The sequence below is a fragment of the Lepidochelys kempii genome, chromosome 23 (genome assembly GCF_965140265.1).
Source record: "Lepidochelys kempii isolate rLepKem1 chromosome 23, rLepKem1.hap2, whole genome shotgun sequence".
NCBI lineage: Eukaryota > Metazoa > Chordata > Testudines > Cheloniidae > Lepidochelys > Lepidochelys kempii.
Window position 1 is genome coordinate 13,888,650 of NC_133278.1, and position 18,195 is coordinate 13,906,844.

The 18,195-nt window shown below is 60.9% G+C and overlaps 1 protein-coding gene across 1 annotated transcript in view; it reads right to left on the bottom strand.

Annotated features, from left to right (window-relative positions):
- Window positions 1–18,195, bottom strand: part of LOC140901874 (immunoglobulin superfamily member 1-like) — a 38,747-nt gene that overhangs the window by 3,561 nt on the left and 16,991 nt on the right. The window contains exons 12-21 of the mRNA XM_073321299.1: window positions 16,991–17,281; window positions 16,443–16,553; window positions 15,847–15,874; window positions 15,468–15,517; window positions 14,903–14,940; window positions 14,534–14,679; window positions 13,796–13,805; window positions 7,073–7,193; window positions 3,710–3,745; window positions 3,011–3,295 (exon numbers count right to left, since the gene is read on the bottom strand). Coding sequence (XP_073177400.1) covers window positions 3,011–3,295; window positions 3,710–3,745; window positions 7,073–7,193; window positions 13,796–13,805; window positions 14,534–14,679; window positions 14,903–14,940; window positions 15,468–15,517; window positions 15,847–15,874; window positions 16,443–16,553; window positions 16,991–17,281 — 1,116 coding nt within the window. The remainder of the gene's footprint in view (window positions 1–3,010; window positions 3,296–3,709; window positions 3,746–7,072; window positions 7,194–13,795; window positions 13,806–14,533; window positions 14,680–14,902; window positions 14,941–15,467; window positions 15,518–15,846; window positions 15,875–16,442; window positions 16,554–16,990; window positions 17,282–18,195) is intronic.

Consider the following 18,195-nt stretch of genomic DNA (forward strand, 5'->3'; position numbering starts at 1 on the left):
GGAGCAGGGGTCGGGAAGGGGCAGGGGCGGGGCTTTGGGGAAGGGGTGGGGTGGGGGCGGGGCTGGGGCAGAGCAGGGGTGGAGCAGGGGCGGGGCTTTGGGGAAGGGGTGGAGTGGGAGCAGGGCAGGGGCGGAGCAGGGGCGGGGCTTTGGGGCCGGGGGAGTGGGGGCAGGGCTGGGGTGGAGCAGGGGCAGGGAAGAGGCAGGGACTGAGCTTTGGGGAAGGGGCGGGGTGGGGCGGGGCAGGAAGAGGCAGGGTGGGCGGAGCAGGCTGGGGCTTTGGGGAAGGGGCGGGGTGGGGCGGGGCAGGAAGAGGCAGGGTGGGCGGAGCAGGCTGGGGCTTTGGGGAAGGGGTGGAGCGGGGCGCTGGGGGGGGAGCAGAGCAGGGACGGGGGCCCTGGGGAAGAGGTGAGGCCGGGCCCGGAGCACCAGGCCGCTGCGCAAGGCACCAGGAAATGTGGTGCCCACATTTCCTGGGGCCCCCGCAGCTGCGCGCTTTGCGTGTGGGCAGCGAGGGCCCCGGCGAGAGGCTTCCCCTCAGGCCGCCCACTTCCCTGGGTCTTGTCTCGCAGACGGGACGCCCGAGGCGCAGACAACGTGACGTTTATTGGGGTTACTTTCCAAGCCAGCTTATTCTGAAGCCCTTCACACCCGTCGGGCTGATCTCAATTCGCTGAGAGAATCTGTTCCCCCGCGCCCCCCTCCCCGGCCCCCACGCCGCAGAGCGTTTCCCCCGCGCTCCCTCCCCGGCTCCCACGCCGCAGAGCGTTTACCCCGCGCCCCCTCCCCGGCTCCCACGCCGCAGAGCGTTTACCCCGCGCCCCCTCCCCGGCTCCCGCGCCGCAGAGCGTTTACCCCGCGCCCCCTCCCCGGCTCCCGCGCCGCAGAGCGTTTACCCCGCGCCCCCTCCCCGGCTCCCGCGCCGCAGAGCGTTTATCCCGCGCCCCCTCCCCGGCTCCCGCGCCGCAGAGCGTTTACCCCGCGCCCCCCTCCCCGGCTCCCGCGCCGCAGAGCGTTTACCCCGCGCCCCCCTCCCCGGCTCCCGCGCCGCAGAGCGTTTACCCCGCGCCCCCCCTCCCCGGCTCCCGCGCCGCAGAGCGTTTATCCCGCGCCCCCCCTCCCCGGCTCCCGCGCCGCAGAGCGTTTATCCCCGCGCCCCCCTCCCCGGCTCCCGCGCCGCAGAGCGTTTACCCCGCGCCCCCTCCCCGGCTCCCGCGCCGCAGAGCGTTTACCCCGCGCTCCCTCCCTGGCTCCCACGCCGCAGAGCCTTTACTCCGCTCCCCCTTCCTGGCTCCCACGCCGCAGAGCCTTGCCGGTGTCCCTGCTCCCCCTTTCCTGTTCCCATCCCCGACCCCCATCAAACATGATTCCATGTTTGACCCCAGTTGATATCGTAATATTCTCAGCTGCACCTTAACTCACCTTGTACTGAAATTTAACTAACCAATCCTAACATTGTAACATAGTCCTCTAACCAATTAGATCCCACAGCCCTAATCAACTGACACCTAGCAAAATTAATTACCTAGCAGACAGAAACCATTAGAGAACCAGACAGATGAACAATAGGAAAGTGTTTCAGAGGTTTTCTCTCCCCCTACCCCACTCTCCTGCTGGTAATAGCTCATCTTAAGTGCTCACCCTCCTTACAATGTGTATGGTAAACATCCATTTTTGCATGGTCTGTGTGTATATAAATCTCCTCACTGTATTTTTCACTTTATGCATCCGATGAAGCGAGCTGTAGCTCACGAAAGCTCATGCTCAAATAAATTGGTTAGTCTCTAAGGTGCCCCAAGTCCTCCTTTTCTAATAGGAAAGCCGGGGCCATGAAGATAAAACAGTACAGGAAAGAGGATTTCACAACCCCAGCCATTGAGAAGTGATTTCTGGCCAGACAGGATGCTGGCAAACTAACAGGTTTCAGAGCGGCAGCCGTGTTCGTCTGTATCCGCACAAGGAACCGGAGGACTTGGGGCACCTCAGAGACTAACAAATTTATTAGAGCATAAGCTTTCGTGGGCTACAGCTGCATCCGATGAAGTGGGCTGTAGCTCACGAAAGCTTACGCTCCGCTAAATTTGTTAGTCTCTAAGGTGCCCCAAGTCCTCCGGTTCTTTTAAAGTTTTCTTTAACCGTCTTTATCCGGTGGTGACGGGCACTATGAGGGCAGGCTCGTCTTCCTGACAGCCCAGTGGCACCTTATTTCAGTGTGACGGGTTTGGGATGTGAGGAGGTGACTGCTCGCTTCCCGGCTTATGGCTGCCCGTGCTGCCTAGCCAGAGGCCTCAGCCCAAGATCCAGGCCTCAGGCAGTCCTAGTGAGAGACGATCCATACACAGGCAGACCGTGATTTTGATTCTTTGTTTTATATCTATACCTAGCTAACTGATCAAAAATACACCTAAATTCTGAAAGTATCAGCCTGAATATCCATATCCTAACACCCGTGTCCATTAATTTGGAATAAACTAGGGAAATAAAATAATTTTAAAAATTGTACGTTCGCACGCGATATATTTTGCAATGGAAGAAAGAAATACGTTTTACATGAACGGTTTCATACGTTTTTGAAATCCAACGTGTGTCTCCTTCATTAAAACCAGTTTGACAACATTCGGAAAGGAAATGAACGGTTTTTGAAAGACAGTTTTCGCAAGGCTTTCCTAAACTCTGAAACCGAATAAATAATTCGACTAAAAGCGGCGATAAAACCTTCTTGTTACAAACGAGCGCACGTTGTATTTGAAAATATCACGCCACAAGTGTAATATGGGAAGTGGGGTCAAATGGGTTAGAGCAGAGGGGGCTGGGAGCCAGGATTCCTGGTTCTCTCCCCAGCTCTGGAAGGGGAGTGGGGTCCAGTAGTTAAAGCAGGGGGGCTCGGCGCCCGGACTCCTGGGTTCTCTCCACAGCTCTGGAAGGGGAGTGGGGTGTAGTGGTTAGAGCGGGGGGGGGGGGGCACAGACCCAGGACTCCTGGTACTAGGCTATAGCAGACACCCCCTCACCTGCTATCACCAGCTGCACGGGGTCGCTGCAGGGGGAGCTGACGGGCGGCTCCCCCAGGCTCTCGTAGCTGCAGGTGTAGGTGCCCCCGTCCTCCCGCCGGACGTTGGGGATGTGGAATTCGGCTGTCAAGCCGGCCGGCTCCGTGTGCCACCGCGCGACCCCCGCCCGGTACATCTTGAACCGCATGCCCAGCCGGGGCCCGTGGCAGGAGATGGAGACGTCCGTCCCCGGCGCGATCTCCCCGCTGGGGCTGAGGGAGATGGAGGGCTTGGAGTAGGGGGATTCTGCAGAGGGGAGGGATAGCTCAGTGGTTTGAGCATTGGCCTGCTAAACCCAGGGTTGTGAGTTCAATCCTTGAGGGGGCCATTGAGGGATCTGGGGCAGAAATTGGGGATCGGTCCTGCTTTGAGCAGGAGGTTGGACTAGATACCTCCTGAGGTCCCTTCCAACCCTGATATTCTATGATTCTATGGACACAGGCTGTGAGGCAGAGCGGCCCCTGGAGGGGACAGGTCCCATTCCCCACCCCCCTGAGCCAGCCAGCCCCGGCCCTGGGGCCCACTGCCTGACCATCATCCCCTAACCTCCAATCTACCCCTCCATCCTGTTGCCCCTTTCTTCTGAGACAGGGTGTCCCACCCCTCATCATATCTCCCAGACCCCTCCTTGGACAAAGCTAGTTTCTGCAGGCGACTCACGAGCAGCAGCAAATGGGAGGCGGGTCCAGATGACACCTGTAATGAGAAGTGGGTGTTTGATGTGGGGGACGGGAGACGCGGGGACGACGACGATGAGATCACATCCTACCCAGCCCCGTGTGACATCATCGGGGCCAGAGTCATGTGCCAGCCCATGGTAGTTCGCAGCCATTGCTGGCCAGAGTTTGCAGCCAGCCTGCATCAGATGTGGGTCGCTACCATGGGTGTTAACTCTGAACCCTAATGATGATGCACCAAATGCTGCGGCTGGCAGCTATTTCCCTGGGGAAAGCAAGAGTTTTAACCCTTGCTCCACTGTGCACCTGCAGCCTGAGGGGGATGCAGAATCTGGGAATCTAGCCCCGGATGCCGGGGTCCGTGCACGAGCTAGGGCTCTCGCTGGGGAATTTGCACCCCACTAGCTGAGGAATCAGGGGTCCGGCTGTTGACTGAGGGTTGCTGTGCCTAGCCCACAATCCACAGGGCTTTGGGTGTGGGCCGGAGAGGGGACGGGGGCCACCGTGGGAAGAGTTGCCCAGCTGGCGGGGGGGAGGCGGTGCTGGGAGGCAGATTCCAACCTGGGGGCATAGACTAGGTTGTTGCGGGGGAAGCGGGGGCAGGACACTGCTTGTGCAATAGGGAGCCACCGCCGGTCTCATGCTGCCAACTTCCCCAAGCGCTGGGGGAAGGGACAGTCCAGCAGGCCCCCCCATGTCTGCCCTACCCAGGCACTGTCCTATGGGGGCAGCTAACACAAGGGGCTGGTGGTTGGGGCAGGGTGTGAAGGAGGACAGGGTCTGGTTGTGGGGGGCAGGGTGTGTGTTGGGAGCTGTGGGGGGAGGACCGGGGCTGGTTGGGGGGCAGGGTGTGTGTTGGGGGCTGTGGGGAGAGGACCGGGGCTGGTTGGGGGGGCAGGGTGTGTGTGTTGGAGCTGTGGGGGGAGGACCGGGGCTGGTTTGGGGGGCAGGGTGTGTGTTGGGGGCTGTGGGGAGAGGACCGGGGCTGGTTGGGGGGCAGGGTGTGTGTTGGGGGCTGTGGGGAGAGGACCGGGGCTGGTTGGGGGGGCAGGGTGTGTGTTGGGGCTGTGTGGGGGAGGACAGGGGCTGGTTGGGGGGGCAGGGTGTGTGTTGGGGCTGTGTGGGGGGAGGACAGGGGCTGGTTGGGGGGGCAGGGTGTGTGTTGGGGGCTGTGGGGAGAGGACCGGGGCTGGTTGGGGGGGCAGGGTGTGTGTTGGGCCTGTGTGGGGGGAGGACAGGGGCTGGTTGTGGGGGGCAGGGTGTTTGTTGGGCCTGTGTGGGGGGAGGACCGGGGCTGATTGTGGGGAGCAGGGTGTGTGTTGGGGGCTGTGTGGGGGGAGGACAGGGGCTGGTTGGGGGGGCAGGTGTGTGTTGGGGGCTGTGTGGGGGGAGGACAGGGGCTGGTTGGGGGGGCAGGGTGTGTGTTGGGGGCTGTGGGGGGAGGACAGGGGCTGGTTGGGGGGCAGGGTGTGTGTTGGGGGCTGTGGGGGGAGGACAGGGGCTGGTTGTGGGGGGCAGGGTGTTTGTTGGGGGCTGTGTGGGGGGAGGACCGGGGCTGGTTGGGGGGGCAGGGTGTGTGTTGGGGGCTGTGTGGGGGGAGGACAGGGGCTGGTTGTGGGGGGCAGGGTGTGTGTTGGGGCTGTGTGGGGGGAGGACAGGGGCTGGTTGTGGGGGGCAGGGTGTGTGTTGGGGGCTGTGTGGGGGGAGGACCGGGGCTGGTTGGGGGGCAGGGTGTGTGTTGGGGGCTGTGTGGGGGGAGGACTGGGGCTGGTTGTGGGGGGCAGGGTGTGTGTTGGGCCTGTGTGGGGGGAGGACAGGGGCTGGTTGGGGGGGGCAGGGTGTTTGTTGGGGCTGTGTGGGGGGAGGACAGGGGCTGGTTGGGGGGCAGGGTGTGTGTTGGGGGGTTGTGGGGGGAGGACAGGGGCTGGTTGGGGGGGCAGGGTGTGTGTTGGGGGTTGTGGGGGGAGGACAGGGGCTGGTTGGGGGGGCAGGGTGTGTGTTGGGGGCTGGTTGGGGGGGCAGGGTGTTTGTTGGGGCTGTGTGGGGGGAGGACAGGGTCTGGTTGTGGGGGGCAGGGTGTGTGTTGGGGGCTGTGGGGGGAGGACCGGGGCTGATTGTGGGGGGCAGGGTGTGTGTTGGGAGCTGTGGGGGGAGGACCGGGGCTGGTTGGGGGGCAGGGTGTGTGTTGGGAGCTGTGGGGGGAGGACCGGGGCTGGTTGGGGGGCAGGGTGTGTGTTGGGGCTGTGTGGGGGGAGGACAGGGGCTGGTTGGGGGGGCAGGGTGTGTGTTGGGGGCTGTGTGGGGGGAGGACAGGGGCTGGTTGGGGGGGCAGGGTGTGTGTTGGGGGCTGTGTGGGGGGAGGACAGGGTCTGGTTGTGGGGGGCAGGGTGTGTGTTGGGGGCTGTGGGGGGAGGACCGGGGCTGGTTGGGGGGGCAGGGTGTGTGTTGGGGGCTGTGGGGGGAGGACAGGGGCTGGTTGGGGGGGCAGGGTGTGTGTTGGGCCTGTGTGGGGGGAGGACAGGGGCTGGTTGGGGGGGCAGGGTGTTTGTTGGGGCTGTGTGGGGGGAGGACAGGGTCTGGTTGTGGGGGGCAGGGTGTGTGTTGGGGGCTGTGTGGGGGGAGGACAGGGTCTGGTTGTGGGGGGCAGGGTGTGTGTTGGGGGCTGTGGGGGGAGGACCGGGGCTGATTGTGGGGAGCAGGGGGTGTGTTGGGGCTGTGTGGGGGGACGACAGGGACTGGTTGTGGGGGCAGGGTGTGTGTTGGGGGTTGTGGGGGGAGGACAGGGGCTGGTTGGGGGGGCAGGGTGTGTGTTGGGGGCTGTGTGGGGGGAGGGCAGGGGCTGGTTGTGGGGGGCAGGGTGTGTGTTGGGCCTGTGTGGGGGGAGGACAGGGGCTGGTTGGGGGGGCAGGGTGTGTGTTGGGGCTGTGTGGGGGGAGGACAGGGGCTGGTTGGGGGGCAGGGTGTTTGTTGGGGCTGTGTGGGGGGAGGACAGGGTCTGGTTGTGGGGGGCAGGGTGTGTGTTGGGGGCTGTGGGGGGAGGACCGGGGCTGATTGTGGGGAGCAGGGGGTGTGTTGGGGCTGTGTGGGGGGAGGACAGGGACTGGTTGTGGGGGCAAGGTGTGTGTTGGGAGGCTGTGGGGGGGGGAGGACCGCGGCTGGTTGTGGGGGGGCAGGCTGTGTGTGGGTTAGGGGACTCTCCCTGGCTCCCCGCTCGCCATGGGGACCTACCAAGGACTCAGGGAGTCTGAGCCAACCCTGTCCCACCCCCTTGGGGAGGGGAGAAGAGCCCCAAGGGGGGCACAGGGAGGGGAGAAGAGCCCCGAGGGGGGCGCAGGGACCCACTCACCCAGAGCGAGGAGCAGGGCAGGAGAGGGGCCCATGGCGCTGGGGCCCCAGAGGAGCAAGCGGCACCTGGGGAGCGACGCACGGTGCGACTGACTCTGGGGAGGAAGTGCCCGGCTCGGTGTCTCAACAGGAAAAACTTTTCCTGGGGCTTCCCACCACCCACAGTCTGGGTTTCACAAGAGCCTCCAGGCGAAGACCGCATGGCAGGGACTGGCTGGCTCAAGGGGGTGGGGGAAGGGGGCACGGGGCGTTTCCCCTCTCGGGGGTGTCAGCTCTGATCTGGCCCCCAGGCAGGGACTAGCAGGATCAGGGGGGCTCTTTAAGCAGGAGTTAAGGGAAACTGAGGCAACAGGGAGACAGACGATTTCAGAGCGCCCAGGGGCAGGCGGTCATGGGTCAGACGCGTCGCTCCAGGCCGATCTGTGGGTCCAGAGGCTGAAGGGGCCAAGATCTCAGGAGTGGGGGGCATCTCATGCAGGGGCCAGAATCTCAGGGTAGGGGGAGCATCTCATGGATTCACCAAGGGAAGGTCATGCCTGACTAATCTAATCGCCTTTTATGATGAGATTACTGGTTCTGTGGATGAAGGGAAAGCAGTGGATGTATTGTTTCTTGACTTTAGCAAAGCTTTTGACACGGTCTCCCACAGTATTCTTGTCAGCAAGTTAAAGAAGTACAGGCTGGATGAATGCACTATAAGGTGGGTAGAAAGCTGGCTAGATTGTCGGGCTCAACGGGTAGTGATCAATGGCTCCATGTCTAGTTGGCAGCCGGTGTCAAGTGGAGTGCCCCAAGGGTCGGTCCTGGGGCCGGTTTTGTTCAGTATCTTCATAAATGATCTGGAGGATGGCATGGATTGCACTCTCAGCAAATTTGTGGATGATACTAAACTGGGAGGAGTGGTAGATACGCTGGAGGGCAGGGATAGGATACAGAAGGACCTAGACAAATTGGAGGATTGGGCCAAAAGAAATCTGATGAGGTTCAATAAGGATAAGTGCAGGGTCCTGCACTTAGGACGGACGAACCCAATGCACCGCTACAGACTAGGGACCGAATGGCTCGGCAGCAGTTCTGCGGAAAAGGACCTAGGGGTGACAGTGGACGAGAAGCTGGATATGAGTCAGCAGTGTGCCCTTGTTGCCAAGAAGGCCAATGGCATTTTGGGATGTATAAGTAGGGGCATAGCGAGCAGATCGAGGGACGTGATCGTTCCCCTCTATTCGACATTGGTGAGGCCTCATCTGGAGTACTGTGTCCAGTTTTGGGCCCCACACTACAAGAAGGATGTGGATAAATTGGAGAGAGTCCAGCGAAGGGCAACAAAAATGATTAGGGGTCTGGAATACATGACTTATGAGGAGAGGCTGAGGGAGCTGGGATTGTTTAGCCTGCAGAAGAGAAGAATGAGGGGGGATTTGATAGCTGCTTTCAACTACCTGAAAGGGGGTTCCAAAGAGGATGGCTCTAGACTGTTCTCAATGGTAGCAGATGACAGAACGAGGAGTAATGGTCTCAAGTTGCAGTGGGGGAGGTTTAGATTGGATATTAGGAAAAACTTTTTCACTAGGAGGGTGGTGTCACGGAGTCCCTGGGCGATGCTCTGGAACTGCTCCCCATGAAGCCAGTCAGGACTCTGGGGCAGTCGCCTTTCTGTGAGCAGCCTGTCTTCAGGACACACAGCTCACACAGCTTCCACCTTCCTGGGTCTGACCTCGGAGCATTCAGCATCCTCTGCCCCTCCGTGCGCTTCCCCCCAGCGAGTCCACTCAGGTGGGGCTCCTGGGGAAGCCAGAGGGTCCTGCACCCCAACTCCGCAGTCAGACGTGACTCTCAGCCAGCCAGTAAAACAGAAGGTTTATTAGATGACAGGAACATGGTCTAAAACAGAGCTTGCAAGTGCAGAGAACGGGACCCCTCAGCTGGGTCCATTTTGGGGGGCAGTGAGCCAGACAACCACGTCTGCACTTCACTCCATGTCCCAGCCAGCCCCAAACTGAAACTCCCTCCAGCCCCTCCTCCTCTGGGCTTTGTTCCTTTCCCGGGCCAGGAGGTCACCTGATTCCTTTGTTCTCCAACCCTTCAGCTCTCACCTTGCAGGGGGGGAAGGGCCCAGGCCATCAGTTGCCAGGAAACAGGGTGTTGGCCATTCTCTGTGTCCAGACCCCTGCACACACCTGCCCTCTAGGGCTTTGCAAGGATCATACACCCTTACCCCACCCCCTAGATACTTAAGAACTGCATAGGGGAAACTGAGGCACCCCCACAATATTCGGAGGAAACATTAAGAACAGGCCCACTTCGTCACATCTCTCCCCCCTTCGAGATCGAACTGAGCGGGATCACTTTACCCGGTGACCTGGGGAAGTTCGAAGCCACCAATGTTCCCATGGATGCCCCAGCGTCTCTCCCATTCCTTGGTAGGAGTTACACCAGGCCCTTCCAGTTTCACGCCCTCCCTTAGGTCGGGGTGGTCGATAGCACTCGCATGCCGCATATGGGAAGGTTTATGCGGCCCATGCCCTTTGGCCACCCCAAAACCCCAGGGGGTCAAACTGGGATTGGGTTTTCTCCCAGAGCTCCAGTCTGGAGGGCTGCAATTCGGGCTCTCTTGGTTAAGGGCCCCCATCTTGACCTGGGCCACATACTGTTCACTTACAGAACTAGCATGGAGACATCCCTTTCTCCACAACCTTGGCTCCCCAACAAGCTGGCCAAACACAGCCACTTGGTTATAGGACGGTATACCTTTCTTAACAGCTTTCACTCCATCTGAGACCTTCTCAAAGCTATCCACACTGGATCTTTCAACAGGAAAGTCAGTGGATCCATTCACAACAGAAAATTTCTGGCTGTTAGGAACTGAAACTTTCTTGATTAAATCACTTTCACACCCTTCAGTTGCAGTAAACTGCTTGCAAAGACTCCATGAGGATTCCTTTCCCAAGGGCTTTTCTATGCAACAATTCACCCCTCCCAGAAATTCTGCTCTTACCCTCTTTACCTAGGGCTTGCTCTAGGGGAACACTTTCCTGAGCAACAACAGACTCTTTCTGGGTCTCCCTTACATCCAGAATCACCTCTGGCCCATCAGGCGGATTCCTACACAATCCCCTTTCAGGCAAACTTACAGACTTCCTAGATAAAAGGTTAGAAGCATTCTCCTTCCCTTTGCCACACACAAGTTCAGGAATCTTTTCCTCCTTGCTACAGGTTTCCACGCCCTCAGTAGGTAACACAATCACATCACCTTCATGCTCTCCTTGTGCCCTGGCTAGGATCTCACCCTGATTAGACAGAGTTGCTCCACCCTTTCCAACAACACACTAGCAACAGGCAAAATACAAGCACCAGAATTGTCTGGTCTCTGGGATTTTACATAGACCCTAACTGGATGCGACCTAGTTACAGGGCCATTCTCCCGAGCAGACAGAAACTTAGGACCCTTCCCTTCCTGGGCTTTAGCTGAGTCCAGAACCAGCTCTGAGACAACTGCAGGACCCTCAACCATCACAGGCTGAAAGGCCCCTTCTGTCTGCTCCACAGACCAAGAAGAGCCGGACACACTTTCTCCTTTACCAGACACACAGGTTGGGATCTCATTCCCTTTGTCCCAGCACACAAGGCTGGTCACAGACAACTGCTTGGAGACCAGGGTAGCTCCCTCCATAGGCAAGTCAATACCCCTGACAGACAGAGACCCATTTCCTTCACTGTCCCAATTCTCCACCCAGCTAACAGGTAAGGTCCCGGGACTCTCATCTTCCACTCTCCTCGCCTTTGCACCCTGCTGACTGGACACAGCCATCAGATCACAAGGCTGCCTAGGCTCATCCAAACTTTCCTTACCAAGCACCTTGCCACTCCCCACAGATCCCCTGCCCTGCCTGTGTCTCCCCCCACTCAGCTGGGGTCTCAGCTCAGCACTGCCCTTGCTGTCCCAGTGGGGGCAGGCCACTGCTTTCCTCAATGCATCAGAGCCAGCGAGAGTCCCCACTCTTGTGTGCAAGGGGGCAGGGAGCATCTCTCTGTCCCACCCAACCCCAGGGGTCTGGTTACAGGCAGGCAGGTAGCCTGAGCCTAACGGCTCCTCCCTGCTGCCAGCCAGGTCATCTGCATTTTCACTGACCATTTCCCTCTCCGCCGATTGGTTCCCTGGATTCAAATTCAAACCCTTGGCAGTTACAGGAACAGGGCCTGGATCCTGTCCCAAAGAGACACAGTCACCCCACAACAGGGTCTCGCAGCTGGTGTCCTGGGGCACCCCAACGACCAGCCAGCCCCACCCCTCCTGGGTCTGCACAGGGATCTGGGCCATAGGGAAGGCGAGGGGCTTCGTCCCTGGGACCCTCACCCAGCTCACAGCGCCCCTCAGCATCTGAGGCTGCACCACCCAGGGTCTGACACCAGTTCTCTCTGTCCCAGGATCTCGCCACCCCAGGAATGTCTCCCCATTGACCATCACCTTCCGCTCCCACTGGGGGTCCGAGGGGCCTGGCCCCAGGAAACTCCACACAGACATATAGGTTGGGGTCAGGAGTGGGAGCCTGTCCACCTCCCCACCCATCTGGCTGATGGAGTCTGTGGCCTTGGGACCCAGCAAGGGAGCTAGACACCGGGGCTTTTCCGCAGGGTCCCCTTGGTTCAAATCGCCAGCCTGCTCAAAGGCAGTGAGGTGGGCATCCACCCCGCCCCCCTTAACTAGGGGCAGCAATTTAGTCTCGAGGTTCCCTGCGGAACTGGCCCCCCGGGATCTATCCCCACTCACCCCGGGGAGGTCCCCTAGGCCTCTCCGCTCCCCCACCGCCAGTTCATGCTGCTGCTGCTTCTGCAGCTCTTTCTCGGGCTCTCGCTGTCTCTCACAGTCCTCTTGCTCTCTCGGATTCAGCTCCAATCCCGTCCGTCTCGATCCCCCGATGGGGAACCCGATCGTGAAGACCCCCGTCTGGTCGGGGACAGGAGTCTTGGCGATGCCTGGCTCCCACTCCAGCTGCTCCCAGATCCTGCTATAGCCCCATTTGGGGTCAGGAATCTGTTCCTTAGAGCGGTCATCCTCCTCCAGCTGCACGGTTAACTCTGCTTTGGTGAACTTTCCAACGCTCAACCCTCTCTTTTTGCACAGGGTTACAATGTCCTTCTTAAGGAGACGGGGACAGGCCGTCACTCCGCTCTTCCCAAGTTGTTGTGGACTCAGAGGCCCGTGTGTTCTCAGCCCCCCACGGTTTCCAGGGAGAACCCCTAGTGTGCCAGCCCTTCTCGAGGTCACCACCTCTTTGCCAGGGTCGAGCTGCAGACTCCTCCGCCCCTTGGACTGGTCGCTGCAATCCCCAGGGGAACCCTGTTACTGCAAAAGTCCTTCTCTCTCCCCGCGCCAAGCTGCAGGCTCCTCCGCCCCTGAGACTGCTCACTGCAGTCCCCAGGGGGACCCCATTACTGCACAGTCCTTCTCGCTGGTCACACACTCCCAGGGGTTAACCGCCCCCCGAAACCGCTCCTCTCTGAGCCTTCAGCAGGCCTGGTCCTCGGCGATCCCCCTTCGTGTTACTGCTCCCCAGTCACTTACTGCAGGAAGCGCCATCCACGGGGTGCAGTACATCCCACCGCTGCCACCAGTTGTCACGGAGTCCCTGGGCGATGCTCTGGAACTGCTCCCCATGAAGCCAGTCAGGACTCTGGGGCAGTCGCCTTTCTGTGAGCAGCCTGTCTTCAGGACACACAGCTCACACAGCTTCCACCTTCCTGGGTCTGACCTCGGAGCATTCAGCATCCTCTGCCCCTCCGTGCGCTTCCCCCCAGCGAGTCCACTCAGGTGGGGCTCCTGGGGAAGCCAGAGGGTCCTGCACCCCAACTCCGCAGTCAGACGTGACTCTCAGCCAGCCAGTAAAACAGAAGGTTTATTAGATGACAGGAACATGGTCTAAAACAGAGCTTGCAAGTGCAGAGAACGGGACCCCTCAGCTGGGTCCATTTTGGGGGGCAGTGAGCCAGACAACCACGTCTGCACTTCACTCCATGTCCCAGCCAGCCCCAAACTGAAACTCCCTCCAGCCCCTCCTCCTCTGGGCTTTGTTCCTTTCCCGGGCCAGGAGGTCACCTGATTCCTTTGTTCTCCAACCCTTCAGCTCTCACCTTGCAGGGGGGGAAGGGCCCAGGCCATCAGTTGCCAGGAAACAGGGTGTTGGCCATTCTCTGTGTCCAGACCCCTGCACACACCTGCCCTCTAGGGCTTTGCAAGGATCATACACCCTTACCCCACCCCCTAGATACTTAAGAACTGCATAGGGGAAACTGAGGCACCCCCACAATATTCGGAGGAAACATTAAGAACAGGCCCACTTCGTCACAGGTGGTGAAACACTGGAATGCGTTACCTAGGGAGGTGGTGGAATCTCCTTCCTTAGAAGTTTTTAAGGTCAGGCTTGACAAAGCCCTGGCTGGGATGATTTAACTGGGAATTGGTCCTGCTTCGAGCAGGGAGTGGGACTAGATACCTCCTGAGGTCCCTTCCAACCCTGATATTCTATGATTCTATGATTCATGCAGGGGCCAGTATGGGGGAGCTGAGGGGACATTTTCCTCCGCACACGGCTGAATGGCAGCAAAGCTTCGTTCAGTGGAAAACAGCCCCCACCCCCCCGTGCCCCCTGCAGGGGGGATGCAGAACTGCCCTGCTCTGTGTCCTAGCAGCCGCACTGCTTCCCACAAGTGGTGATTCCCACGTCACCCAAGGGGCCCTTCCGGGGAAGTCGCAAGGGGGGGATTAGCTGTGGGGCTCTCCATGTGCCCACGTTATCCGGCCCAGGGTCCCGAGGAGGGGAACATCGGGGTCACAGGGTGATGCCCCCCCAATCTCTCGTACAGGCTTCCCCTTTCCCCCCACCCGGCTCACAGCGATGGATCCCCCAGCACAGTGGGGAAGGGACGACCCCATGGAGGGGATGTAAACAGCCAGCGCCAATTGGTCACAGGCATCAGACCCCTCTGCAGCTTTGTCCAGAGTCAGGCCGCGAACCATGGCGTCCTGGCCAATTGACGCCCTTCCCCAGAATGGCTGCAACCCAGCGCGGGGTGATGGGTCCAGGTATAACCAGCCCCTGCGCCCCCCCCATCTCCCCCAGGTGTTACACACATTCCCGGCACAGGGGGGCTGTGGGGTGCCCAGGTTGGGCTGGTTTGTGGTTCTGTCTTTATTACAAATCTGGAAATTAACAGGATGCAAAATAACATAAAATCTGTCTCAATGTGTCCCCAACCCCTCCCAGTGCTGAGCCCCCCACACTTGCCCCCCACACGTGCGTCTGGGTGGGGCAGGGGGACAGCAGCTCAGTGGGATGGGGCCGCAGCAGGGGGAGGGCAGGGTCCCCCCTAAATCTTCCCTGGAAGCAGAGTTCTCGGGGCAGGTGCTGCAGGGGGGGTGAGTCTGTTGTCCCCTGGGGGCCCCATGGCTGCGGGGGGCTCTCACTGCAGGGCCCCCTGGCTCACGTTGATTGCAGCGTACATGCTGGGCTGGGCGGGCTCGGGGGCTGGGGCCAGAGCCCCCCGCTTGGCCTGCAGTGCCTGGCCGTCCAGCTTGGCGTAGGTGACTTCGTCAGCGCCGGGGTCGGGCTCCTGGGACACACAAAGCACAGGGTACACACACAGACAGACACACACCCCCCCCCATGGGGATCCCGTAAGCCCACCCCCCTCCCAGCAGCCCAACCCCCACCCCAAACCACCGAGTGTGCCAGGAAAGGTGTATGTGTGTGGGGGGAGGCTGTGAGGGGGCTGCTGGGGCCCATGTGGGGCAAGGTTGGGGGTCAGGCCCCATGGGGAAACAGGGGACACTTACCAGGGTCTGCGGCTCTTTCCCCTCGTCGATAGAGGCGTCTGCAGAACAGAGACACCCGCTGAGCTGCACCCCCGGACGGCCCAGAGCAGGACCCCACACCCAGCTCTGACCCCCCCCACCCAGCCAGGGGGGTCAGAGACCGGCACAGCCACTCCTCCCCCCAACCCACAGCATGGGCCATGGTCATTAGCCCCGAGTGACAGAGAGGAAAACTGAGTCACAAAGATGTCGAGGGGGTTACAGCGGGGGCTGGGGGCTGGGAGTCAGAAGGCCTGGGTTCTCGCCCTGGCTCAGGAGGAGAGTGGGGTCTAGACTAGTGGTTAGAGCAGGGGGCTGGGAGCCAGGAGTGGACGGGGAACTAGAGCGGGAAAGGAGGGTGGCCCCAGGGAGATCTTGGGAGTCCAACACTCTCAGCTGACACCGGCTACCTCTGGGACCCCCTCCTTAGTCCCGCCCAGCAGCAGCTGCAAATCAGACCCTGCCCCATATGGGTGGAGCCCCCACAAGCCCCGTCCCTCCCTGGGGTCCTGCCCCACCCTGGTACCCCCTTGGGTGTGTTACTCACAGACGGGGCCTTGCTGAGCCGATGCCTTTAATGCCCCCATAGGGCTGGTGCTAAAAGAGAAAATCCCCTTGTAAATGTCATATCCCCCCACCCGCGGGGAGATTCCTCAACACATCCAGAGAGCGCCCCCAGGCTGCCTCACACTGAACCCAGTTCCCTGAGCCCCCCTTGCCCCAACCACCAGACCCCACCCCACCCCGCCCTAACCACTAGACTCCACTCCCCTCCCAGAGGCAGATACAGAACCCAGGATTTCTGGTCACCGCCCACTCCCGGCTCTAACCACTAGCCCCACTCCCCTCTCTGAGCCGAGGAGAGAACCCAGGAGTCCTGTGACCCAGGCAAGTGGATCCGGAGCGGGAGGGGCCGGAGTTCCTACCTGCTGGGTCTCGGTGCGGCTCCTTTTCCTGCCGAGGGACACAAACAAGAAACCTCCATGAGCCGATCGGGATCCCCCGGTCTCAGTGCCTGGCCACTCACCCCCCACAGGGCAGCAGGGATGGAGGGTCTGGGGGGGTCCCCTCTGCTGCTGGGGCTGAGCCTGGATCCCTGCTGGGCTGAGCTGGACCAGCAGGGGGCAGCGTAACACTGTAGCATGTGCCGGGGGGAGGGGCAGATTAACTCGCTGGGCGGGGGGGGGGCAGGAAGGGGGCCTTTCCTGTTCCCAATCCTTCCTCTTTAGTGACTTGTGATAACGAACCTGATCCAGGCCGGTTGGCTCCTCTGTCACCCCAGGTACCGGAGAGGCATGGTGCCGGCAGCTCGTTATACGGGGACCCCTCGCCCGGCGCTGAGATGCGGCCACCTCTGGGGTGGGACAGCTGCGGTGTACAGGGGTTACACACGCAACAGCACCCTCTGCTGCGCCCCCCTGCTCCTGGGCTTTCCCGGCACAGTCCCCCATCCAAGCCGTGACCCCATCCCGCCCTGCTTAGCGGCAGGTTTAACCCTTCCCTCGCTGGGCGGGGCACTTACTGGCTCGGGTTTTTCTGAAGCAGACGAAGGCCACAAGGAGGAGGAGGAGGAGGAGGACAGCGGCTGCCGCGCTCACCCCGGCGATGATGGGCGAAGTCAGCAACTCTGTTCCTGCGGGAATAGAACCAGGGTCCGTCAGGGCTGGGGGAGGGGCTGAAATAGTGCCTCAGTGGTCGCCCCACCCCCACCCCGCAACTCAGCATCGATTGTCAGGGTCATTCTGGGTGCGGAGAGGGAGATTGTTTGTGGCTGGGGCCGGTGCCGGCTGGGCAGCCCCTGAGCCCCAACTCCTCTGTGCGTCCCCAGAGCAGGGGCAGCCCGGGGAAGCATCCCCTGGCAAAAGCCCCCCTGCTCTGCAGCTCCCCCTGGGAGCAGGGATCCCCCCTCCCTCAGCCTTGAACCTCCAGCAGCTGCTCCCCAGCCAGATGTCCCCACCTCTGAGCCCAGGGCAGAGCCTGGCTCCGAGCACGTCCCATCAGTGCGGAGTCCCCCCGAGGATCCGGCTGGGGGTGGGGCTGGGAGCGGGGACACTGAGCCGGGCCCCTCACCTGCTACCACGAGCTCCACGGGGTGGCTGGGCTGCGAGGAGACGAAGGGCTCTGACCGGGGCCGGTAGCTGCAGCCGTAGCTCCCTCCGTGCTGCCGGCCCACGGTGGGGATGTGGAACTCGGCCCCGTCCCCAGCAGGGTCCATGTGTCGCGGCGGGTTCAGGTCTCCAGCCTTGTGCAGGAAGAACCTCACGTCCCGGCGCTGCCCCCGACACCGGATGGTGACGTCTGCCCCTGGGGCGGTGACCCCAGTGGGGCTCAGAGAGATGGAGGGTCTGGGCAGGCTGGGATCTGCGCACGGGAGACAGGCTGTGAGAGTCAAGCCCCCCAGGGCGCCGGGTGCACACGCGAGTGGCTAGTCCTGCCCGGCCACGGCTCCATTGCTATTTTCAGCTCCATCAGAGCTAGCCCGGCTGCCGCCCGCCGGCCCCCCGCTGCAGGGCAGACACCCCACAACAGCCCACAGCTCTGGGGTGACCCTGGGGGGACGGCTCCCTGCCTCCGGCCTGGCCTCAATCAGGGCCACGCTCGTCTGGGCAGGGGACAGAACTTCCTCCGGTGCCGGACCCAGGGTGCAGGACGAGCTCTCCCAGCACCCAGGGACCCCCCAAACCTCCCCTTGTATAAGTACTTGTATAAGTAGGGGCATAGCGAGCAGATCGAGGGACGTGATCGTTCCCCTCTATTCGACATTGGTGAGGCCTCATCTGGAGTACTGTGCCCAGTTTTGGGCCCCACACTTCAAGAAGGATGTGGATAAATTGGAGAGAGTCCAGCGAAGGGCAACAAAAATGATGAGGGGACTGGAACACATGAGTTATGAGGAGAGGCTGAGGGAGCTGGGATTGTTTAGCCTGCAGAAGAGAAGAATGAGGGGGGATTTGATAGCTGCTTTCAACTACCTGAAAGGGGGGTCCAAAGAGGATGGCTCTAGACTGTTCTCAATGGTAGCAGATGACAGAACGAGGAGTAATGGTCTCAAGTTGCAGTGGGGAAGGTTTAGATTGGATATTAGGAAAAACTTTTTCACTAAGAGGGTGGTGAAACACTGGAATGAGTTACCTAGGGAGGTGGTAGAATCTCCTTCCTTAGAGGTTTTTAAGGTCAGGCTTGACAAAGCCCTGGCTGGGATGATTTAACTGGGAATTGGTCCCGCTTCAAGCAGGGGGTTGGACTAGATGACCTTCAGGGGTCCCTTCCAACCC